The sequence below is a fragment of the Sebastes fasciatus genome, chromosome 11 (genome assembly GCF_043250625.1).
Source record: "Sebastes fasciatus isolate fSebFas1 chromosome 11, fSebFas1.pri, whole genome shotgun sequence".
Lineage (NCBI taxonomy): Eukaryota > Metazoa > Chordata > Actinopteri > Perciformes > Sebastidae > Sebastes > Sebastes fasciatus.
Window position 1 is genome coordinate 16655488 of NC_133805.1, and position 26021 is coordinate 16681508.

At 42.1% G+C, this 26021-nt stretch overlaps 1 protein-coding gene and 1 long non-coding RNA gene across 3 annotated transcripts; both read right to left on the reverse strand.

The window, feature by feature from the left end:
• Window positions 1-1387, reverse strand: LOC141777161 (uncharacterized). The gene is made up of 4 exons (XR_012595861.1): window positions 981-1387; window positions 721-825; window positions 536-621; window positions 1-432 (listed from the first exon to the last, which is right to left on the reverse strand). It is a non-coding gene; the product is annotated as an uncharacterized LOC141777161 (long non-coding RNA).
• Window positions 1388-6929: 5542 nt separating this feature from the next.
• LOC141777139 (uncharacterized) lies at window positions 6930-24004 on the reverse strand. Of its 2 annotated transcripts, XM_074651121.1 has the most exons (30): window positions 23740-24004; window positions 23491-23543; window positions 23266-23334; window positions 22325-22548; window positions 22161-22227; window positions 21296-21693; window positions 19264-19828; window positions 18940-19136; window positions 18468-18857; window positions 17731-18023; window positions 16338-16603; window positions 15801-15869; window positions 15345-15482; window positions 14989-15245; window positions 14810-14894; window positions 14636-14707; window positions 14297-14431; window positions 13930-14186; window positions 13720-13804; window positions 13368-13595; window positions 13106-13243; window positions 12689-12945; window positions 12480-12564; window positions 11178-12399; window positions 10831-10913; window positions 10462-10670; window positions 10167-10323; window positions 9737-10071; window positions 7921-8050; window positions 6930-7732 (listed from the first exon to the last, which is right to left on the reverse strand). In XM_074651121.1, the coding sequence occupies exons 1-30, from the start codon at window positions 23814-23816 to the stop codon at window positions 7590-7592; spliced, it is 6684 nt and encodes a 2227-aa protein (XP_074507222.1). In that variant the 5' UTR covers window positions 23817-24004; the 3' UTR covers window positions 6930-7589. The 2 variants fall into 2 exon arrangements, with proteins under 2 accessions (XP_074507222.1, XP_074507223.1); XM_074651122.1 differs by lacking the exon at window positions 15801-15869.
• Between the last annotated feature and the right edge of the window lie 2017 nt (window positions 24005-26021).

The following is a 26021-nucleotide window of genomic DNA, read 5'->3' on the forward strand; positions in this document are numbered from 1 at the left end:
ACCTCGGAGACCAGGTCCAAAGCACACTGGAGCAAACGAATTTAAGGCAATCAACTTTATAAGAAGACTAATGTTTCGACGCCAACTGTGTCTTCATCAGAGTCAAACTGATCAAATCCTCCATCAAAACCTCCCCTAGTTGGGAACTGATTCAGCATGGGCTGGGAAAATGGGGAGGGAACAATAAGCTGCATGTAGGCAGGGTAAACAATCAAACATCATATAATGATAAAAAGAGAGAAGTAGAAGTAAATTAATAAATAGCTGTTTGTGTCTTTTCATCAGTGACATCCATGTACATATATCGAAAATGATTAAAATAATAAATAACATGTATCACAACGTATAGGCTCTTTCTCAGGGGGGATTGATGTGTCTGATAGTCGAAGTGCAGCCCTCACAATTCTGCTGGAGAAGTATCTGCGATACAAACTGTGAGAGAGAGAAGACACTCGCTGATTAGGTGAGCGCTAGAGGTGTGTTTAATATTGTTATTTTGTGACATGATGTGTATTTGAAGGTGGTTTGTACTTACATTAGATAAAGCCTCTAACATCACATCGTTTTCCTCATTCTGGGATAAAACAGAAACTTTTAGGCAAAAGGTCAGTATTTGGGCATCTGTAGAAAGAAAGGTGCAAATAAAAATTTATTTTTACCATTCAAACTGTTCACTAGCATAACTGAAGTACAGAAGTCCATGTGGCTGACTCATTGTACCTTTGCTTGAGGTAACAGTGGATCCAGATTTGCCCCCATCTGCTGGTAAAGATACGACACTACTGGTATCCGGAGTTGTACTGGTATCTGTCAGTGTTGTCCCTGCTATGAGGACAAGGAGACATGCCAAAGGAGGTGACTCTAACTGAAGGTCATTTGTAGGGTGATGCAAACAGCCAGAAGATTTGCCAATACATTTTCAGCAGTGACATAAAGAATGAATGTATTTCTTTAAATGTGAGATCATAATAATGAACAACCTGTAGCTGTGGAGACTGTGGACGCTGAAGTTGCGAGGCCATCTAATGGTGTAGATGCAGTACTGCTGTTTTTTTGGCTGGTTGTTGTTGTTGTTGTTGTTGTGGGTAACGCTATGGACACCGAGTTTGTGCTCACATCTGATGCAGTAGTGCTGGTTGTTGTACTGGGTGCTGTTGTTGAAGAGACCGCGGATGACGACGACGGGGGGATATCTGTGGGTGTAGATGTACTGTTTGTACTCGTAGTGTCAGAGGCTGTGGACGCTGAAGTTGTGAGGCCATCTAATGGTGTAGATGCAGTACTGCTGCTTTTTTGGCTGGTTGTTGTTGTTGTTGTTGTGGGTAACGCTATGGACACCGAGTTTGTGCTCACATCTGATGCAGTAGTGCTGGTTGTTGTACTGGGTGCTGTTGTTGAAGAGACCGCGGATGACGACGACGGGGGGATATCTGTGGGTGTAGATGTACTGTTTGTACTCGTAGTGTCAGAGGCTGTGGACGCTGAAGTTGTGAGGCCATCTAATGGTGTAGATGCAGTACTGCTGCTTTTTTGGCTGGTTGTTGTTGTTGTTGTTGTGGGTAACGCTATGGACACCGAGTTTGTGCTCACATCTGATGCAGTAGTGCTGGTTGTTGTACTGGGTGCTGTTGTTGAAGAGACCGCGGATGACGACGACGGGGGGATATCTGTGGGTGTAGATGTACTGTTTGTACTCGTAGTGTCAGAGGCTGTGGACACTGAAGTTGTGAGGCCATCTAATGGTGTAGATGCAGTACTGCTGCTTTTTTGGCTGGTTGTTGTTGTTGTTGTTGTGGGTAACGCTATGGACACCGAGTTTGTGCTCACATCTGATGCAGTAGTGCTGGTTGTTGTACTGGGTGCTGTTGTTGAAGAGACCGCGGATGACGACGACGGGGGGATATCTGTCGGTGTAGATGTACTGTTTGTACTCGTAGTGTCAGAGGCTGTGGACGCTGAAGTTGTGAGGCCATCTAATGGTGTAGATGCAGTACTGCTGCTTTTTTGGCTGGTTGTTGTTGTTGTTGTTGTTGTTGTGGGTAACGCTATGGACACCGAGTTTGTGCTCACATCTGATGCAGTAGTGCTGCTTGTTGTACTGGGTGCTGTTGTTGAAGAGACTGCGGATGACGACGACGGGGGGATATCTGTCGGTGTAGATGTACTGTTTGTACTCGTAGTGTCAGAGGCTGTGGACGCTGAAGTTGTGAGGCCATCTAATGGTGTAGATGCAGTACTGCTGCTTTTTTGGCTGGTTGTTGTTGTTGTTGTTGTGGGTAACGCTATGGACACCGAGTTTGTGCTCACATCTGATGCAGTAGTGCTGCTTGTTGTACTGGGTGCTGTTGTTGAAGAGACTGCAGATGACGACGATGGGGGGATATCTGTGGGTGTAGATGTACTGCTTGTACTGGTTGTGTCAGAGGCTGTGGATGTTGAAGTTGTGCTGATATTTGCGAGCATAGAGGTAGTACTGCTGTTTGTTGTGCTGTGTGCTGTAGCAGTAGAGTCTGCGAAGACTGACGTTGTGTTCATATGTGCTAGCGTAGGAGAGGTATTGTTATTTGTTGTGCTGGGTGCTGTTGTTGCTGAGACTGATAAAGTTGTGCTGTTATCTACTGGTGTAGATATGCTACTGTTTGTTGTGCTCGTTGGTGTTGTGTCAGAGGATATGGACGCTGAAGTTGTGCTGATATTTGTACAGGTGCTGTTTACTCCTGGAGAAGTGGAGTCTATAGATGATGTGATGCTGACATCTACTGGTGTAGATATGCTACTGTTTGTTGTGCCGGATGCTGTCGTTGCAGAAGCTGATAACGTTGTGCTGTTATCTGCAGGTGTAGATATACCATCGTTTGTTTGGCTGCTTGCTGTAGTAGCAGACACTACGGAGGCTGAGGTTGTGCTCACGTTCAATAGTGCAGATGTTGCATTGGGTGCTGCTGTTGTTGACAAGACTGTGGATGACGAAGTCATGACGATGTTTGTCAGTGTCGATGTACTACTGCTGCTTGTTGTGCTTGTGGTGCTTGTTGTGCTTGTTGTGCTGGGTGTGGTTGTTGTGCTTGTTGTGCTGGGTGTGGTTGTTGTGCTTGTTGTGCTGGGTGTGGTTGTTGTGGTTGTTGTGCTGGGTGTGGTTGTTGTGCTTGTTGTGCTGGGTGTGGTTGTTGTGCTTGTTGTGCTTGTTGTGCTGGGTGTGGTTGTTGTGCTTGTTGTGCTGGGTGTGGTTGTTGTGCTTGTTGTGCTGGGTGTGGTTGGCGGCGCAGAGGCTGCAGTCAGGAGGAAGAAAGATTTGCACTATAAATTTTAAACCACTTCTCAAATCCTAAACCGACATAACAGTGTACTTTTCAGTTTTTTTGTTTTCACCCCCACTCACATTGCGTGCAGGTTGCCCTGTAGTCAGAACAGCAGTCGTTAGATTGCAGACAGGCCGCGTCACAGAAACACCCCCTGGAACAGGCGTTGTTTGTACCAGGGCAACACAGCACGGGTGGACCTGCACAGCCTGGAGCACACACACAATAAACAAGATCAACATTGTACCGATTTTATAGCTGTTATTTCACTGTGTTATTTCAAGATCACTCTGGTGTGTTACAAAATCCTGATTGTCTAAACAACTAAGTAATCAAGCAGATGACTAGTAGCACAGCTTGTGCTAGCAAGTAGTGTAGATATAATAGTAGGCCTGGGACGATACACCTGTCTCCCGATTTGATACTATCACGATACTTGGGTGCCGATTCGATATGTATTGCGATTTGAAGTATTGCGATCGATATTACGTTTTATTGCGATTTTGGTTAACTTTTTTTAACACTAGACCATGGGGAAAAGTTTAATCATACACTTCTAGGGACTTTTACTTTGGAAAATATCTAAATTGATACAGTAAAAGTGTTTGATTTTCAGCATGTAATGTTTTATATTTTTGGTGAATATAATCCAATCAATCTTATTTCTATATATGTATTTTGTATATACAGTACAGTTTATTAACACCTTATTTTGAAAACTGGACAAAGTCAAACGCGTGTACTTCCGCTAACCTTGCCAAGTCCGTCTCTAGCTCTGCCGTCAGCTCCGTTCTCTTTAAACATCCATGGTCAGCTCCATCGGGGCCGTTTGAATGCATTTAACCTAAATGTCAGTACATGGGTGCTCTAGAGTCGTAGCGTCGGCTGATTTGACCACAGAGATGATAGTGACGGCTTGACCGCACGTTTCCGCAATACGATAACGTTTTGCGGTAACGTGCAGCTTTAGCCATGATGTCTAGCTCTGCTTTTCCTGGCAATGTGTGAAACCCAAAGTGTTTCCATACTTTACTATATGTGTAGTGTTTACCACGTTTAAACGGATATGACGTCACGCTTCTTAGACTACAACAATAAAAGCGGTAACTTCCTTCTACCTCCGCATAGACTCAAATGAAGCAAATATATCGATTCTGGCATTAAAAAAAATACATTTTAAAATCGTAAAAAAGAATAATCTTGATACATAATAATAGTAGTTGGAGCTAAGAGTCCCTAAATTAGGGCTCTGAGATATTGTGTGGCTGCCTGGCAGAGCTGTTAGAGCCCAGGGAAAGGTTGGCAAGGATCACTCCAAGGTGGACTCAGAGTGGTGTAAATATTTGATGCATGGGTGGATGCAGTTGAGAAATAGATGTTGATGATTATTGTGGGGTTGAGATGGAGACAGAATATGTTACACTGGATTAATGGGAGCAGAGAGCACCTTGTGTGAGGTGGTGTTGTGGATATATTACCTGTTGGAGCTGGTTGAGCTAGAAAATTAAAAGGGACAATGACATGTCATTTCATTGGAATGCAAGAAAAACAAACATTTGAGTTGAGTATTTGCCAGAAATGAAAAGAGAAGGAAACTGGCATGGGTGTCACAGTGAACTGTTTGGTACAACAAACAATGTTGTTCAGTCTTCCTTGTTAGATGGTTTTCAGATAACCAGATCAACTCAAATTCCCCTGTCACAGCTAGAGAACAGTCTATTAACAGGTTTGACAGAGTATCAGGGCAGACTCTTCTTAGTGAAAGCGGTGCAATTGACCTTTTTTGCCAATATTCTCCACATGTATTAAGGCTTTTCCTTTAATTTGTCACTGTATAAATAGCAGTTTTCCTAATAATGGTGTCACTTACCCTCATCAAGACCTTACCAAACCTTTACATAAAACATTTACATAATTAAGCCTCTTTTCTTAATTTAGAGAAAAACTGAATTAGTAATTTGTTATTCTTTGTGCCTATTTATGTTCTAATTTTCACACTGAGGTCAGTCCAATTAGCACTGATAAATGACCTCTCACCAACATCTAATATGATAACAGGTGGATGCTGTTTACTCACTACTTTAATTGCTTATGACCTATAAATCGAGTCAGTGACTTTGCTAAAAATAAAAGTAAGCACCCAAGGACAATGACCTGATCCAGCAGGAGCTTATTTATTTATTTATTTTTAATTCACAGCAGTACTACACATGTGAGACACACTCAATTATTTACCATTATTTTTTTTTTAATAAAACAATCATCTTAGTAATATAGTATTCAAATTATTTAAACATTTGGCAATAGATTAACTTTTTATAATCAGGTCAAAGAACAATAAAATAAAGCACATTATTAAAATAAGTGTTTATCAACATAATTTTAACTGTGAATCCTAAATGTTCAGTTAAACACGTTTTTGTAGAGCTGCAACGATTAATTGATTAGTTGTCAACTATTAATCGATCGCCTACCTAATGTTATAGCTGACCAGACGAAGGTCTCTCCATGAATCAATGCTGATTCTAGTGTTGGCTTTTCCTGCTTCAGCCTCCCGACCGCAGCCGGAGGGAACATGGGAGACACCGGAGTTTTGGTCGGAGACGATAACGTTTCTCGCTGCGGAGCCCCGTCACTTCACAAGACACGGGAATCCTCTGTTGGTCTGGAGGGGATGCAGCATTTATTTCTGCACAAACGTCCACTGTACATTTACTAGATATTCTCAGAGCTAAACTAACTCTCCTGCAGTGTGGAGTGTTAAGTGCGTGAGTGAAGGCAAGCCGGCAGAGGAGCAGAGTACAGCAGAGACTCCGGCCATGGAGACCAAAGCTACGGTCTCCCCCATGTCCTCTGACCGCGGCCAACAACGTTTTGCAAGACGGGCTTCACTAGATATAACTTTGCAGTTTTGGTGCTTCTGTGTAGTTTGTGTTGGAGTCTTGTCTGAACGGCGTAGCCACACGCGAGCGCGCATGGAACGCCGACCCGGATTGATTTATACGTGTAAGAAGTTACAAACAGTCTCTTTTAAATGTGAATATTTTCTGGTTTCTTTACTCCTCTATGACAGTAAACTGAACTTCTTTGAGTTGTGAACAAAACAAGACGTTTGAGGATGTCATCGTGGGCTTTGGGAAACACCAATCAACATTTTTCACCATTTTCTGACATTTTATAAACCAAACAACTAATCAATTGATCGACAAAATAATCGACAGATTAATCATCAATGAAAATAATCGTTAGTTGCAGCCCTACATTTTTATATAATGAGATAATTATGCCATGACATTACTTTATTAAACCTTTTATTAAATGCGATAATGTTTAACTCACCATCATAAAGAGGTAGAAACCCCAACAGGAGGAAGAAGTACAACCGATCCATGACTCTGTGTGACTGCTGAGTTTAACCAAAGCTTATTTATACAGGTGCACTCCTGATAAGAATCATCCTATTGTCTGCCAGAAAAAAAAAAAAATACCTTTTCGTCTCAGAATAATATATCATGTTACAGAAGTAATACTTTTTCTTTCTGTAATGATACACAGTCAGACTGTAGAAATGTCAAGAATGCCGTTGTAGCTACACATGAGACTGAAAGACTAGACTAATGGCGACACACGTGTAACCACAGTGCATGTTTATTAGAACAGTGAAGATTCAATAGAAAACCACCAACATTCACATGCACATTATGACCTGAGTGCATTTTCTAATCATTTATTGCACATTGAGTTTCTCTTTCAACATCATCGGATAGTGATAAATAATCATTATTTTTCCTACAGTATATGCACAGCTCTAAGAACATCACCTGAGTATAATTGGCAATGACACAAAAAGTCTGATATAATGTCACAAGAGTACACAGATTTCTTGGAAAATGCGAAGATGTTAGAGATTTTAGAGACTTTTTAAAAATAGACTTTAAAGCTTGACATCAGATTCTTGAAACAATTCAACATCCCAGAATGATGTGGGTGCAGCAGGGAAGTTTATTTACTATGATATACTTGGTGTATAAAAGCAAAAAGTCATCATCGTTGTGTATTTATTGTCCCGAAGAGCTGGTGGTAAAGAAAGCTGGACATCATTGCCCATGTGTTCATGCCAAGTCATGTTTGGCAGCTTTTTGGGAGAGGATGTTTTCTAAAGGAAAAAATGAAATCTGCATTAATTCTGTCTGTTTTCTTGTACAGTCCACAGTGATGTTTCTACTGGTGGTTAAAAGCTCCGCAGGGTATTTTTAAGTGCCATGTCTCATCCTTACATCCATCTGATATTCACACTCTCCAGCTGTCTCCAAACTCTTGAACGTCCCTGGCCTTGCTACCATCTGGCTTCATCCAGTCATTTCGTTTTTGACCGTCAAAGTTCCCGCACAGACCCCCCACCTTCCTTTTATATATGCGTGGTAGAATGATCTCTGCAGAAACAACATCAACAATACAATGTTACATAATTCAGTGCCTCTTCCAGAGAAAATAACTCGTTCATTGACATGGGAATAAATGATGAATTGTGATTTAATGATTTGTTGATGAATCCTACAAATCTCAGGACTACTGCTAATTCTGTTATTATCACTTGTTTAATGAGGGGAGGATGAGTTACCTGCGTTGCCGTGTCCATCAAACTCCACTGAGAGGCCAAAGTCGGTCTTCAGGTAGATGCGAGAGGAATGCTCCCAGATCTTTAGACCAGCAGTCGGTGAGGCGGGAGTATCAGTTCTCTTTCCATCCACCTGGGGGGGAAACAGCGAGGCAATGTCAATGCAATCTATCATATTTAAGTAGACTTGTCTGATCTAGTATTCATTCTTCTATGATTGTGTATATTGTGTGCAGGGATTCACAAAACATAAATTTTTAGCCATGCTATCAGCGCGTCTCTATGGCTGTTCAGACTGAACTATTGGATGGATTACCATGAAATTTGGTACAGACATTCATGGTCCACACAAGAAGAATCTCACTGCCTTTGTTGATCCCCTGACTTTTACTCGAGCGCCAACATGAGGTCGGCATTTTATTTACTTTTAGTTAAATGTCTCCACAAATACTAGATGGAGTGTCAGGAAATCTGGTAGAGACATTCTCCGTCAAGATGAATTCTAATAACTCACTTTTCAACTAGCCCCTCTCATTTGGTCAAAATTGTAATTTGTAATTTTTGACCAAATACCTGCAACACTAACGACATTCTCATGAGCCTCAGCTGTACTTTGTGTTCAGTGCTAATTGGCACACTAAACTGACATGGTAACATGATAGACGTTATACCTTATCAATATCAGGATGTTAGCAATATCATTGTGAGCATGTTTACATAGTGATGTTAGCATTTAGCTCAAAGGTCCACCGTGCGTAAGTACAACCTCACAGGACCGGAAGCATGGCTGCAGACTGTTAGTCTGCGTTCCAAATCGCATGCTTTATTTTTACTTTTCCTACGTACTGCAGCCATCCTTTTAAAGTACGTACTGTTGCATGCAGATTGCATACAACTGGGACACAATGTGCCTTGAACTTTGACCCTCTTGCTTATATATCTACTGGGCAGAGGATTGTGGGTCAGAATGACCATAAAAGCGTGCTGGTTTGCATACTGCAAAATGCAACCGGATGAAGTAGGACATCCTGGTATTTTTTGGCATAGTGCATTTGATATATGTACTAAGACTTACTAAATCTTCTTCTGGCATATTAATAGTATGGTATTATGGGTACTGTACGCACAATTAGTATAGCTTGACTATATTTAAAAATCTCCGATATTGTTAGTTAATGTTCTAGTGGTGATATGGAAAACATTGTTTTCACTCTTCCAAAAGTAACTCTGACCTTGGAAATGTCCGTTGTTTTTTTTTTGGATTATGTATTCTGACTCCTTTGAAGAAATAATGATATTCTTAATTGTATGAAACATTTAAATTAGAAAATATAAGCTATAGCAATTCAAAAAATGTTACTGCTTGAATATGCTCAAGCTATGAAATACCACTGTTCTTTGGATACTGAATACAATATACTGTGTGCAGGCCTTCTTAAAATTACATGACTCCTGAAAAATATGTCAATAGTGCAGCTTTTCTACAGGCTCTGTCTCTCTCTCTGTTTCTTTGTCTCTGTTTCTCTGTCTCTGTCTCTCTCTCTCATACACACACAAACATGTGTAAAGTGCCAATAGGGAAATAACATATGACAGAGCATAATTTAGCACACATCATCTGCCTCACTGCTATCGTAACACCTCGCAGAGAAAATATGAAGGAGCACTGGTTATTTCCCTCAGCGCTTTCACAAATGTCTGTGGGTGGGCAAAAATATGATGATATTATCCCATGAACAAAACATTGGGGCTGCTGGAAGGGAGCCACAGGAAAATGAGATGGAGGCAGCGTGTTGTTAAAAACGCCCTTAATACTTACGAGCAGCCTCCGATTCTTCTTGAATAGAAGAGTGTGATTGTACACTCTGATTTTAAGCACTTTTAAGTGGTAGTGTTTCTTATCCTCGTCACTGTCGTCGTCATGTTCGCTATCATCATCTTCATCATCGTCATCTTCTTCACTGTCTCTGCGGTCCTCTTCACTGCTACTGTCATCATGTACGCTATTGATGCCCTCGATGTAGACAGGTGGAATGTTATTTGGCAAGTTATTGGTCCGAACCAGCACATATGAGTGCTCCCCCTCAAAGTCGTGCTTCATTTTATCAAAGGTTCTGTACTCAGGGTCTTCACTGATCGTGCACTCATCGAAGCCTGTGGAGCAACAAGTGTAGAGCAATTCAGAAATGAGTGAACAACATGGTTTTGATACATCACAGAGTTACAGTATATGTTGACATTTACAGCACCTGTAGACTGGCAGTAATAATCGCCCTCCTGGTTTTGAAGGCAGACGGCATTCCCATCGCACTCATCTTGGTCATCACAGTCAATCTTCCCTACGCCATCGTCTTTCTCGCATTCACATTTCTGACTGCAGTGATCGGTGTACCACTCTTCATTGAACTGACAAGAAAGAGAGAGTTATCATACTGCTAGGACATCAATGTCCACATGCGCCATTTTTGGCAATAATGCACAGGCTTCCAGAAAGTAGTCGTGACTTGTAAGTATTTGACGCTGTATATGACTTCTGTCACTCACACTATGTTTGGTGCCATTCCTGTCCACACATCCACAGTGTTGGATAGGCACACAACTCCTCCGTTTCTTCACAAAGCCTTCATCACATACACATCCCGCCTCGCAACCCACATTGTCACCGCAGCGTGGTGGGCCATTCAGGTTTGAACAAGTTGGACTGCAGGCAGGGACACAAATGGTGTAATGACTGTTCTCTGGGCAGGAGGGTGCTAGAGAGACAGAGTGGTAGAGACACTTAGTCATAAACTTAGAGTGTCTTAGCTCACCATGAGTTTTGCCACTGGTGTCTTTCATATGAAGTGTACATTATGGGAAACTCATTCCATGTTTTTTTTGTTTCTTATAGGGAAATAAAAACTTCCAACTTACTTGGTACACGCGTAGTTGGTGGTTGTGGTGTGGCTGTTGTTGTAGGCTGAGGTCTACCTGTTGTAGAATGTGGTTTGATGGTTGTTGTGGGTTGTGGTCCAGCTGTCGTTGTTGGTTTTGGTCCAGCTGTCGTTGTGGGTTGTGGTCCAGCTGTTGGTGTGGGTTGTGGTCCAGCTGTCGTTGTAGGTTGTGGTCCAGCTGTCGTTGTAGGTCTTGGTCCAGCTGTAGTTGTGGGTTGTGGTCCAGCTGTCGTTGTGGGTTGTGGTCCAGCTGTCGTTGTAGGTCTTGGTCCAGCTGCAGTTGTGGGTTGTGGTCCAGTTGTCGTTGTGGGTCGTGGTCCAGCTGCAGTTGTGGATTGTGGTCCAGCTGTCGTTGTGGGTCGTGGTCCAGCTGCAATTGTGGATTGTGGTCCAGCTGTCGTTGTTGGTTTTGGTCCAGCTGTCGTTGTTGGTTTTGGTCCAGCTGTCGTTGTTGGTTTTGGTCCAGCTGTCGTTGTGGGTTGTGGTCCAGCTGTCGTTGTGGGTTGTGGTCCAGCTGTCGTTGTAGGTCTTGGTCCAGCTGCAGTTGTGGGTTGTGGTCCAGCTGTCGTTGTGGGTCGTGGTCCAGCTGCAGTTGTGGATTGTGGTCCAGCTGTCGTTGTGGGTCGTGGTCCAGCTGCAGTTGTGGATTGTGGTCCAGCTGTCGTTGTTGGTTTTGGTCCAGCTGTCGTTGTGGGTTGTGGTCCAGCTGTTGGTGTGGGTTGTGGTCCAGCTGTCGTTGTGGGTTGTGGTCCAGCTGTCGTTGTAGGTCTTGGTCCAGCTGCAGTTGTGGGTTGTGGTCCAGCTGTCGTTGCGGGTCGTGGTCCAGCTGCAGTTGTGGATTGTGGTCCAGCTGTCGTTGTGGGTCGTGGTCCAGCTGCAGTTGTGGATTGTGGTCCAGCTGTCGTTGTGGGTCGTGGTCCAGCTGCAGTTGTGGATTGTGGTCCAGCTGTCGTTGTGGGTCGTGGTCCAGCTGCAGTTGTGGATTGTGGTCCAGCTGTTTGTGTGGTTTGTGATCCAGCTGTAGGTTCATGACTTTCTGTTGTGTGGGGTTGGGGTCTAGCTGTGGTTTTGGGTTTATTAGATGTAGTTGGTTGCTCTGGTCTTGCTGTTGTTTGGCCTCCTTCTGTAGTTTCAAGTTCTGGTTGCTCTGAAGTTTCAACTCCTGGGTGCTCTGTTGTTGGTGGGTAGGGTCTAGCTGTGCTTGGGTGTTCATTCGATGTAGCTGGTTGCTCTTGTATGGCTGTCGTTTGGGGTCCTTCTGTAAATTCAGGATCTGGTTGCTCTGAAGTTTCAAATCCTGGATGCTCTGTTGTTGTTGGGTAGGGTCTAGCTGTGGTAGGGGGTCCAGTTGTTATTGGTGTTTTTGGGGTCACAGTTGTTGCTGCTGCTGTTGTGGCAGTCATGGTTGTTGTAGAAGGAGTTGTCGATGGTGGCTGTGGTTTTGATGAAGTTGATGTTTGTGGTTGTGTAGCAGTTGAGCTGTTCGCTGGAGGAAGCTCTGGATTGAAGGTTGTGGGAGCTGGGATTGTTGGTCCAGCTACATCTGTAACTTCATTTTACAATCAAGTCAGTCACATTTTCAGTTAAGACGTGTGTGAACTACACTGAATATCAGTAGGACAGAGTTACCTGTGCAGTGGCCACGATGAAGTGATACATCATCAATGGCAACATCAGACTGATCATTGGAACCTCTTCGCCCCTCAAATATGATCTAAAATTAAGTACACAGGTTACTAAAGCCAATCATACTCATTTATTGTCGCAGGTAGTACACTATTAGTGTTTTGCTCTGCAAGTTTTGAACATTAGACAGGTTAGGAGAAGAAACATTTCACCTGGAAAGTTCCACTTGTTGTCAAGTCCACCTGAGCCAGGTGCCACATATTTCCTTGGTCATTTCTCTTCCACAAAACGGCATCGGCTAATCCGTCCTGGAGCAGGTAAACATGGAGGCCCATTGTATCCGCTGAGCCGTACATATGGTACCAGAACTGCAGACACTGAGGACCGGAGTCAGAACACTCAGAGCTGATGAGACGAGCCGTGTCTCCATATGACGCACTGTTGGCTTCGATGTAAAGATAGTGGCCATCTGGTTAAGGACATAAGAGTTAGCTAAGTTAAAGTAATGCACAGTTTTCTTAGATAATTTTATACAGGGTTTCTGCCAGTGTATTGCAAGCCTAGTGGCCCGCCAGGCCTAAGATGAGTCCTTGCTTAGTATTGGAGTATTGCGTCTGAAGGCTCATTACCTCCCGTGGTGTGATCTGAAGAAGGCCCAGTCATCATAGTAGGAGTGGAGCCACTATGCCTTGTCCAATCAAAAACATCCGTAAGAGGTTGACTCCACTGACATAGATCTTGTCCGAAATTGCAGTTGAGTTGGCAAACTGGAAACAAAAGTCATACATATTTTGAAATCACTGGAAATCCCCAAAACTATGTGGAAAAAATAAATGATCTAAGTCCCGACACCAGGGTTGTACAAGTGCTGCTGTGGAATTAGCACTGTACCTGAGTGTGATGGTGGTATGTTATCTAGAGCTTCAGTGACATTGTCCTTATTAATGAAGTTGGTTGTTGCTTCCACAACGGGAGGTGTGGTGATATTTGGTACAGGTGGCTGAGCTGTAACATTGACCAGAGGAGGCTCTGGCGCTACAGTGGTTGGCACAGGGACACTTGGACGAGCTGTGTTTCCACCAGGTTTAGGAAGATTTGTTGCCACAACACCACTCTGGTCTGCAACAGTTTAAGAAAGGTTAATAACTGCATATTTTTAATACATTTCCAAGCTACCTAGCCTTATGATAAATAACATGTTTTAAAAGTTTAGTGGTACTTATTCAGTGTCCATGTTTCTTACCAGAGCATCGGCCATGATAAAGCTTTACATCATCTATTGCCACATCAGACTCTTCGTTGGAGCCTCTCCGCCCCTCAATGATGATCTGAGTAAGAAATAAAAGTTTGGTCATTATTTGTAAGATGACTATTATAGTTAATATTTTATCATTACAACATAATTGGCTGACACTCTTTGAATCATCTGAGTGCCTGGTGGAAGTTGTCTGACCTGGAAAGCTCCAGTTGTTGTGATGTCCACCTGAGCCAGGTGCCACATATTTCCTTGGTCATTTCTTCTCCAAAAAACAGCATCGGCTAACCCTTCCTGGAGCAGGTAAACATGGAGGCCCATTGTATCTGCTGAGCCGTACATATGATACCAGAACTGCAGACACTGAGGACCAGAGTCCGAACACTCGGAGCTGATGAGACGAGCCGTGTCTCCATATGTCACACTGCTGGCCTCGATGTAAAGATAGTGACCATCTAGAAAAGAGGAATGAGGAAACAAGAGGAATCACTTTACATAGTGAAACAGATTATTTCCTTAACTCTTTATAGTGTGTCACCTATTACATAAAGAAGGAGTATATTACCACCAGTGTGGTCAGCAGAGGGCCCAGTCATCAGGGTGGGGGTGGAACCACTTTGCCATATCCAGTCAAAAGCATCTGTGATCATCTGATTCCAGCTACAAAGGTTGCTGTTGAAGCTACAGTCCATTTTGCAGACTATGAGGGAAACATTTGCAAAAAATTAACATGAACTACGTATTGAGGCCCTTATGCAACTTCCTAAAAATTTAGACAATCTGTAACTTCAATTACCATTAGAAATTACACAGTCACTAGACATAAATGTTAATCTGTAACCGCACTTCAGCTTTCTGATGCAGAAACAAGTGGCCCATAAAATATAGCTTCCTGTGTACTTACCCGGGTGTGAGGGGACGACTTCCGTAGTTATGGAAGGAGGCACAGTTCCACTAGCCAGGTCAGGGAAGCTACCTAAAGGATGTGATTATTGACATTGAGATATTAAAGATATTATTATAACTTCAATACAATTTAGAAGGTTTTGTTCCCCTTTTAGTTAGTGGTGAATGTCACCTGAGCATGAGCCAAAGTGGATGGAAATGTCATCGATGGCCACATCTGATTGAGCATTAGAGCCTCGAATTCCCTCCACTATGATCTGAAAGAGGTAATAGGAAAATATAATGTTTCACTATATACAATAAGATCATCTTTTAGGCCCATGTATTGTCTGTATATAGTGTCAGACTTACTTGGAATGGACCAGTCACTTTGATGTCAATATTTCCTTGATGCCATTCTGGTCCCTGGTTGTTCATCCTAGACCAGAGCTTGGTAACTTTATTGTCTTTGAGCAGGTAGATATTGAGGGCCATGGCTGTGGCAGAACCATACACATGGTACCAGAAGTGCAGGCATAGTGGACCATTATAATGACACATCGAGCTCCACAGACGAGCCGAATCTCCATGGGTTACACTATCTCCCTCAATATACATGTAGAAACCAGCTAGAAAAACGTTGAAAAATAGCACAATAAACATGAATAATGAAATACCAGTGCAGACACACAACAGATGTGGTGGTGTGGCCTGATATTGTCTTTTACCTCCAGTGGTGTGGTCTTGGTTTGGGCCAGTTGAGCTTGATGGAGTGGGTCCTGAATGTCTTGTCCAATCAAAACTGTCCTGTACGAGCTGCTCCCACCCACACAGATTATTTTCAAAGTCACAGTTTATGGGGCAGACTATGAAAAATCATATAAACACAATGGAAAGGATAAATACTATGAGCTTTTATGCGTAGGAATATTACAGTATGAAAAATACAATTTTATTTGAAAATAAATTACCCTAAAAAAAATATTATTTCATCCAATCTCTAGCTAATTTCACCAAGGTCATTTAAATGTATTTAAATACATTTATACATTAAAACGTCTGTACAGGTTTTGGAGGCAAGCATAGTAAAACACAATGGTTGGTTTTGAAACGATTAATTATAAGCTGGATCATGCCACTGATTATCCAAACCGATAAACCTTCCCAACCCTGAATGCTCTTACGAGTCTGATCTGGTGTTGGAGTGGCAGGAGTTGGAGGTGTTGGAAGAGTTGTAGTGGTTGGGGGGTCAGCTGAAATGGGGACAACAACAAAACAAAACGCCGAACAAACAAACAAAGAAAGAAACAAAAAAAGGGAATGAGTTCTCCATCTTATCCTTTTTGGAGATATTTTGCGTTAGGCAACCCCCTTCACATTTTAACCACCTACTGCAACTAATATAAATGACAAATCAAAGAAACAAAAACGCCTCAGACATGGCTCTAGGTATTTGCCTAGTTTGCTAATGCAACGGGCCTGTGCCAAATTCCGTGCAATGAAAAGCAGCAGCAGAGATTTTTGAAGCTATTACTGGGAAAGAAAATCAGCAAGTAAGAAATACAAGACATATAATGACTTTATCTAATCTTTAGTGCCAATAGATCACCAAATTTTATTTTGATAAAACATTCTATCAATCTAGTCACAACCAAATATTATTACACATACTCACAGAGTAACCATCCTATGATAATCATCCTCATGACTCAAACACTCACCACAGGCTGTGTCCGTCTGCCAGTGGGGCAGCTCCACTCCTGCAACCTGGCATGCTGCTGCATAGGACTTGAGAGATTCACATTGGGTGTGTTGGTCACCACTCGTGGCGCAGTAGTCATACACACAACTACTGAGGTAGATGCTTGGGTGAACGGGTTCATGGCAGGGCTTGAAGACATCTCTTAGTAGGGTGTCACACTCGTTGTAGGCCTCGTTCTCCTCATCATAATCACAGAGTCTGGGATCATTTGGATGGGAGACACATCTGGAAGAGAAAGTTTAGACAGTGAAATAAAGATATAGACATCTGAGTTTATTGTTCCACTTCAAAATAAGGTTTATTAATGTGTGATAATTCATGTAATAATACATCATAATTCTTGAACAACTTGTTTCAATGCATAAATAAATAAAAATAAATGTTGGGTTTGCCAGGTTGTGAGCTTGGTGTAGGCTATATCTCTCTTTGTGTACATGTGTTCAGCTAGCAATCTGGCACAGTGGTTTGAGCTAAATGTCATCAGTATGTTAACATGATGATGTTTAGCAGGTATAATGTTTTCCGTATTCACCATCTTAGTCTAGCATGTTACAGTTAGCATGCTGTCATTTGCTAATTAGCACTAAACCCTAAGTACAGCTGAGGCTGATGGGAATATAATTAGCGCCACGCTGCTAGCGTGGCTAAATAAAACCTTTCTTTTCACCGGCTGTGAAAATGGTGTGTTTTTTTTTCATTTTGCCGGTATTAGAATGTCTTTGCATCCATTTAGCCCACAGACTGTATATAAAAAGCGGACGTAGTCACCATGACATCACCCACTGGTTCGTGGACTGTTGTTTTGAAGCCTCGAGTTTGGCGTTTTGGCTGTCACCATGTTGGTTTTTGGCAACCAGAAGTGACACGAGAGGGTGGAGCTAAGTACAACCGAACGCTGAATAAGACATTTTTAGGCGACCAAAAAGGTTATAATTAACTTTCATGAACTAAAAACACACTCTGAAAGGGTTTAAGTTGTAAGACAAAAACACGGACAACTCCCAGACCGGACAACGCCGTGGTAGCGACCTGTCAATCACAAGGTAGCCACGCCCTAAAGCATACCCTGCCTTATTGTCTATTTGACTCTAAATGGGACCATAATTTACTAAATGCATGTATTGAAGAAGACTTGAAACTAGCGAGTAGTAGGGTCATTTTCTCATAGACTTCTATACAATCAGACTTCTTTTTGCAACCAGAGGAGTCGCCCCCTGCTGGCTATTAGAAAGAATGCATGTTTAAGGCACTGCCACATTGGCTTCACTTTTCAGACCCGGAGGTTGCCCACTAATTTAGCCAAATTTGTACAAAACAATTGTGCAGATACTCTTTATAGTACAATAGCTTACTCATTATTGCCTGGCACCTTCCAGCTGTCGCCAAACTCAAATGGCCCGGTAGAATTTTGGCCTCCTGGTGTTACAAAGTCATCGTCCTGGCGTTCAGAGTAGGTGCCACACAGTCCACACAGTTCATACTTGTAGCGCTCATCCACCTGCAGGAAGAGTCTGTTCTGCGCGTCTATCATCATTCTGAGGCCAAAGGTCGTCTCCAAGACAATATAATTTTTCTTCAGGTTGACCCACACTGAGCCGTATGCATCACTGGTGGAAAAGGGAAGTTTGACTCGGCTACTATTCACCTAAAGAGGGGACAATCCATTATTTGTAATGAGATTATTCTTGTGATTTTATTTAGAATGTCTTGCATAAATACGGAGCACTATTGTTTTTTTCCTACTGTGATATTTAGCTACAGATTAGCTACAAATACTTGCTGTTTGGGGCAAAGTCAAGTGGGTCAGCTATTAGTATCTGTGTTCTTGTAAGACACAGATGACGAACGAGTTACTTACCCCAATGACCTGACACACATAAAATAACTGAACTCTATAAACATGGGTGTGCTGATTAGCCACAGTCATTAATGAATTACAGTAGATAATACAGAACAATGACACTCCTAATCCAGTAAACGGGCCACTTGCCAGTCCCGAGACACATTTGCACAACAGCTTCTGCTACATTCATGCGCTATAAAAGAGCTGTCTGATATGTAGAGAATTACAAGGAGTGTTCATGCTTACATAGACCTCTCCACTCTGATTCAGGGTGACGTATAGATCGTCAACCTGAAGAGTCACAGCGTCCAGCTTGGATCGGGTGAAGTTCTGATCGGGAGGATGCGTGTTGTGTCCGATCACAGTGAACTGGACTGAGCTTTCCTCTCCGCACGTGGTCGTCAGCGTGTAACTGCAGCCCCCTTGAAAGTTGTACGCCATCCCGTCGAAGGTGATGTAGTGCGGATCGCCGTACACGCTGCAGGTGGCGGGTTTGAAAGGGAAGCAGCCTTTGACCCCATCCTTGACCTTACAAACCTCATTGTCTACGCACTGCATTGCGTTGCACTGCACGTTATCGTTACCCATGCACTGACACTGCTGCTCGCACTCTCCCTCCGAGAATGTCGCTCCGTTCTGCAGGCAAAAGGGAGTTGTGTGAATAACTTCTAGCACTAGGTGAATATGAAATTGTTCCCTGTTCATCTACCTCACTTACCTCGTAGTGATTTCCATTATACCAGCATCCACAGTCCTCTGCTGGGACACACTTTCCCCCACTGAGTTTTAAGCCAGAGTTACACTCGCATCTTTCCTCACAGCTTTCACAGGAGCCAACTATATCCAAACTGGAGCACACCTCGGGACAGCCATCAGCGCACGAGTTGTAGTGGCTGTTCTCAGGACACTGAAGGGCTGAGAAGGGAGGAAAGGGCATGAACTTAACTGTTATTGTGTTATTACGGTCATTATTTACCACTATTTCCCTTATTTTAATAACAGGGTAGAGAAATGAAAGCAGGAAGCAATAAAAGAAACATACGGCAGAATGTGGAGTTCCTCCATAAGGGTACGATGACTCCAGCCTCCTGACAGATATCAGTGTAGACCTGTAATGTCTCACACAGTACCTCAGGGTCGCCATGAGTGGCGCACATGCCGACTACACAGCCCCTGAAGTAGCTCTCTGCCCCCAGGACTGCTAGGCAGCCAGCGAAGGGCCCAGTGACGGAGAGGAGGCCTCCACAGTGCAGCTCGCTGGCATACTCAGCCATCTCCAGAGGGTCACACTGATGAGGTACCAGAATGGTCTCACAGGAGGAGGTGGTTTGCCCAGTCTGCCAGCTTTCAGCTAAAGCTGTAGCGTCTTGGGCATTTGTTCCATCTGGCTTTCTGAAGTCATCCTCTCTGAGGTGGTTAAAGTTTCCACACAAGCCACAGACTTCATCAGAGTAAGTGGACGGCAGGGCGACGTGGACTGCACCAGCGTTGTCATACGAGACAGACAGACCAAAGCTGGTTCCCAGTTCGACAGCAGCGGGGTTGCTCTTGATGTTGATCATGCCACTCCCGAGTCTCAACGGAAGCTTCTTCCAGACCCCATTAACCTGAAGAACAGTACAAGATTTAGACTTCCTTACCGGCTCTCATATGGACTTACTGTATCTGACAGTTTGCATAAAAAGCGGCAGATAAGGCACATAAGTTCCAGGACATCATGACACTGAACTGTGCACTTTACAGAAAAACTCAGTTTATCAGTAGAATGGGCTGCAGATACGGGAAACTGCTCGATTCAGTGCATTACTGAACTCAACACTCATTACAGCATAATGGCAAGGTGCCATAAAACTGAAGTTGTACAGACAGTACTTTAGTAATTATGCCTTTTAGAGGGATGGGAATACTGTACGTTTAAAGGAAAAAATACTGTCTCCTTTAGCTATGAAAAATGAAAAATGCTCATATTGTTCTCAAATGTGATGTCACTCTGATAACCCTAGCCGAGTAATCTGAACACAAACTATTAGACTGCCAAAAATTAGTTAATTGCCGCATGGTTGTAGTTTCTAAAGCAGAAGCTAAAAAACATTAAATAAGCCTTATTTAGATGTTTGGGCTCAGAAATATTTTTTTATGAACACAAGAGAAAAACTGGTCTCCCTTTGTAGGACGGTATGACATTTTAGCTTTTGGGGAGAATTGTTCACACGTAGTGGAAACCGCTTATAGTGATCAAAAAGCTTGGGACGAAATCATTCCTGTCATTCCTATTGTTTAAATAATTTGCTTTTATTAATCAAGTAGTCCGCTTACAGTGTTCAGTTTAGGTATTTTCATATATGACAACATATGAAAAAACATTTTAAAACTACATTAGACTGACGTTAATTACATTTTTGTTTTGTTTTTTACTTTACTCCCGTGATACTTTGCCTCACGGACTGTCTGTTTTCCAACTGGATACCTGAAGCTGGTGCTGTGTGCACATTGAAATCGTGACGGGAAAAAGAAAGTAATTTTTTCCGAATGAAAAATGAATGTGCACGGGGAAAAGCACCTGTGGTTGAAGCCGCCCTCGTCAAGTGTAATGCCCCCAAAGTGAAACTCTGCCGATCCTAAACCGGCTCTGCCGCACCGCAGCACGGGCAGCACATGCAGATGAACGGTGCCCGCCTCCCTCCATGCCGCTCACCGGGTGAGCAAGCGAGGAGTCCGGGCAAAGGGGCACCGGTCGTCTGCATGTGCTGCCCGCGTTGTGGTCACACAGAGCCGGCTAAAAACAGCAATGCCTCACCTTTGGTTAGGGAAAAGGCAGAAGAATGGGCAGCAAACCAGTAAATTGTGAAGCGGTCTGCTTCATATTCATGTAATAATTATACAAATATCAGTTATATGGTTATCTACATGAGAAATACAGAACAACAAAAATAATGTTGTTATAATAATCATCTGCTTATAGTGATCAATTTTGACCCGGACAGATGTGTTCACTATAAGTAGTATCCACTGTATTAGCAGATGCTACAGGCATCACCTTCCTAAATTTCTATTCCTGTTGTAAAGTGACTCACCACAACCCGGTGTGTCTGCCTTTTCAGCAGCGACAGTCTGAAGTTCCCCATGTCCACATTGACCTGCTTAACAGTTGGCAGCGATGAGTTCCAGTTCTGCTCATTGACCACTTCCACACTGAACATGGGCAGGGCCTTGGAGGGCGAGCAGGTCTTAGCCAGCGTGTAGGTGCAAGGGGCCATGAAGCGGAACAGCACTCCGTCAAAAGTGCTGCAGTCTGTGTGACTGTGTATAGTGCACATCCCGGAGGCGGAAGTCCCACTGGAGTTTCCTGTTTGAGGGCCGCAGATTTGGCCCTCAGGGCACTGAGCGGGCGAGCAGGAGAGCTGGCCACCAGAACAGAAGCAGCGGGTGGACTCATCTGTCCAGAACACTGTGTCAGATTCACACTGGGCTCCTGTGGGGGATGTGACCGACACTTTATAATCACAACACCATCTGGCTAGGAATAACTGATTAGTAACATTGATTAATTATTATGTTTAGTGTTAATATTATATGGAATATTCTTAATTATCTCAGTTATCCAACCTATTATTAGTACAGGTGATACTTCATCATTAATCAAAAGAATAAATAACATTCTTACTGCCTTACTAAATTTGTGAACTTCTGACACATGATAAGTTAACGTTTTTTGTTTTTTTTAAACATCTTTAAGCTTTAAAAAGGGTTTTGTGAAATATAATCTTTTGCAGTTTCACTGACAGTAATCTGACAAGTGTTATGACAGTATCGGTTTATGTGCTGCATAAACATTGTTATCACCATGTATACTTAAATATAGCATGATTTTTTTATTGAAGAAACCAAAAGTAGGCTGTTCTTATATTATTATTATTTAAGTAAAAGAAGAATATTTACCACATGAGCCTCTCCGTACACCTATCCGGTTAAACTGTCCCTCCATGGATACGGCTTTGACTACAACCTGATATAAAAGCAGATTATCACTTTAAATATAAACGATACTATATTTGAATTTAACAAATCAATTTGATTAGGTATGTGGTTATATGCCATTTTACCTGAGTCCCTGGTTCGATGATGTTCAAGGGGACAAACACTTGTCTCCAGGCATCGCTGGGGAGGGCAGGTAAGGTCCAGATTTCTGTCAGACCGACGCTGCTATTCAGCAGAACGCCAAGTTCTGACCCGTTAGCTGCAACCGGGGCTAAGTACCAAAACTCTAGACAGGCCTCGCCCTCCGGCCCCAGTGGACCACTCTCTAAAATAGTCTCTACATCATCCTCTGGAGGTGAAAAGGACAACAAGAAAAATGTAATACACTAAAATCTGTCATTCACATTATAAAAAGTGAGCAAACTCATTTATTTAAATTGTTCCAATATAGCACTTTCAGTACAAATTCAATGACAATGACCACTCCATTCTGTTTAAATCACACCGTATAAATGGTGAAATATATTTTTAACTACGTGGGGGTTAGGAATGAGCTTTTATGTCATATCATAATTTTAATCACATCAGAAATATCAAACCATTCCCTCGTCTTTGTTATTGCAATAAAAAACAAGAAGCACATCTGTTGTGGTGCAATTATCATTAAATGCAAAATAGCAGTTTAGAGTGTTTTGTGCCAAATTTGAACCTTAAGTGCGGGCCCTCTACTTTGATTGCCCCTGGGAGAGCACCAGGCTATAAAAGATTATTAGCCTGCTTCAGATCAATTTGTGATACGCAGCGAGGCACAGACGCAGTCACAACCTGCCTGTAGATTACAACAGAACTGTGGACCGACGTTCCAAATCCCCCTCGTAGGGGTGGGACAAAATTAAAGGTTGCTACAGACAAGTTATCTCTTAGTGTCAACGGGAACTCTTAACTTAACTGAACTGAGCTGTAACCTTGCTTGATGACTTTAAAAAACATATTTGGCTTTCAATTTCATTATTAGATTTAATTAACATTGCACATTGCTGTGCTATTTTGCGGTAATCATGTGTACCTGTTCTTTGTTGGGTCCAGTCACAAATCAGATTACTGTGTCCATCATAGAAACACTGTGTAACATATTCTATGAAAGAAAAAAAGGGTAAAATATAGTATTATGTACAGTATGTATCTCTGTTCATTTATTTCTGTTTATTTAAATTCTTGTTGTGACAAATTTGTATTCAGGAAATTGTGGTGATTATAGAGTATAAATCTTAGTAATTGTAAAACTTCATACCTGAATTTGGCCTCCAGTCTGGTAAAGTAACTAATGAAAAGTCATTTTCAGCCCTGAAATAAATCAAAATCAAACAAATATGCCATAAATTAATAAAATATCTGATTGACTAAAAAACAAAAGTTAAACACAAATCAAAATCCCATTTGCTTTCCACTTCATGAAATTAATGTTATCAGTATAACAATATTTCAAGTAACACATCAGCTAAAAATCGACAGTTAAAAGCTGAATTATCTTGACACCCACCTGCACTGAGTCCCTGTGAGAGTTACAAAGAGTAGAGTCACTGTGACCAACAAATCTGTGTGGATGCCTCCAAGCATGGCTGAGCCCTTAATGGCAGCCTCCCAGCTGCTCTCCCGTTGCTAATACTCTCTCTCTCTTTGATGAGTTGAAGAATGAATGAGGAGCAGTAACTGTTGTGGAGCCTCTCTGTGGAAATGCCGTTTATGTGACCCTTTAACTGTCAGCACACAGAGGTGTGGGACCACTTGTGTACTTCTCAGGACAGAGCGGCGTGTTTTTCTGCATTTATAGCCTCCCCCCCCCCACCTAACCAGGTAACCTCAGCAGTGGGTGGAGAAAGAGGAGTGGTGGACAGGAAAAAGTGGTTGGCTGTCTGTGTGGCGAACAAAGTTACAGTAAATAGTGATAGGAAAGGTCGGGGTTTAGTGTTGTTAGGTCATAAAAACACAGATACCATGATAAACTAACACAAATGCTTGAAAAAAAATAAATGAATTAGTTCATAAAGTGATGACAAAAAGTTCTGACTAGCAATCGAATGGCTTCTATGGACTTCTCACTATGATGAGAAATTTGTACTTGGTATCAAAATGATCTGAGTAAATTGATTAGTCAAAAAAATGCAATTTTTGCTAAGTTAATGATAAAGTTTTGATGGATGAAAAGTCAAATGGCTATTGAAACATTGTACATGGTAGAAATACAACATTTTTGTCACGTAACTTCCGTACATCTGGTGTTATTTTAACCCAAACCACAATCTTTTCCTAAACCTAAGTAGTTTTATTGCCTAACCAAGTCAATCTTTTCCTAAACCTAACTAAGTTGTTTTATTTTGAAAAGACTGGAGTGGAAATTGACATGTTTGTCACATGTTGCTGGACATTTGTAGGAAAACGCACAAAACATTTTGGAATAACTTTTTGTAACATATCATACGAACTGTTGTATGAGGATACGTCGCGCCAAAACATACATGTTTATAATATGTTGAAATTAAAAACAGATTATAAACGTGCATGTTTTTCTTTTTTATGATAAAAAGCAACAGGATTGTTGCAACTCACCACTGCTGTCTATTGTGGTGTACACACTTAAGCTACTGATCAAACTACAGTAGTTCAAAAGCACACCTGCATTATAAGAAGAGGGTAAGATTATTCAAACAGAAATAATATTCATGGCACCTTTGGAGATATGTTAACATTATAGCCTTCAGAAACCCAAATTGATCTTTGTCAGATTTAGCTTTGAACATGTTTATGCAAAAATATTGGAGGTGACTTTCAATATTTCATAATGTGTTCTGTTCAGACAGTCATGTAATAAAAGGACGACAAGATAATTTCCTTTGCAAATCAGAGATAAGCATCTAACTCCATCGCACTTTGCAAAGATAAGACAAAAAGATGAACCATTAAGAGTGTTAACTTATGCAATCCATAGTCTTGAAAGTACAAAATGAGGCTGGCATGCATTGTGACCTGATAATATTGTAAAAAAACACATTTAGTGTATGTCAGCTAGATAGCAGCGCACACTGTAAGAACAGGTGGAAAAAGAGTGATAAGAAAGACACTGTGTGGGAGGTGCTGTGTGATCCAACTGTTGTGGCATTCCTGAAGCCCCGTTGGTATGAGTCAATAGAGAGGGTGGCCCAAAACAAATATTAGAGCTCTTTAAAACTGTCCAACCTAAAAGAACGTCTTTGTTAGGTATCAGTTGCAAAATATTACTGTATATCCAGAGTATGAAAACCCTTCACAAGCTTTTACGCTGGTTGGCAAATAGACAGCAATGCAGTAACTATCTTAGCTACAGAGATAATCTACACTAAAAAGACACCAGCCTGATTTCATAACAGATAAACAAGGTTTTATCTCAGTGTGTCTTAGGTGTCAAAGGTGTGTGATGAACGGCACAGGAAGTGAGTTACTTATAAACTGACCTGCAGAGGTGTGTACAGAGCGGGGACTGATATTTTCAGAGGCTTTAGCGTGAAATCAAGCTGATGTACGACTCCACAATGTCAAGTCAAAAATCTGTATTTACACTCCAAGGCAGCAAATATATCTTCATTAATATGTCACACTCAGTTACTTATTGCCTTTCACTATGCACATACTTGATACGGTGCCTAGTAAATTAAGAAATTGTACTTCCAAAAAGGCAAATAAATTACAGTATAATGAATATCGAAGCAGGGTTCAGTGTTACGTTTTTTTTTTCGGGCAAGTGGGTCAGTGAATCAGCAAGTGAGAAAGAAAACTTGCCCAAAGTCA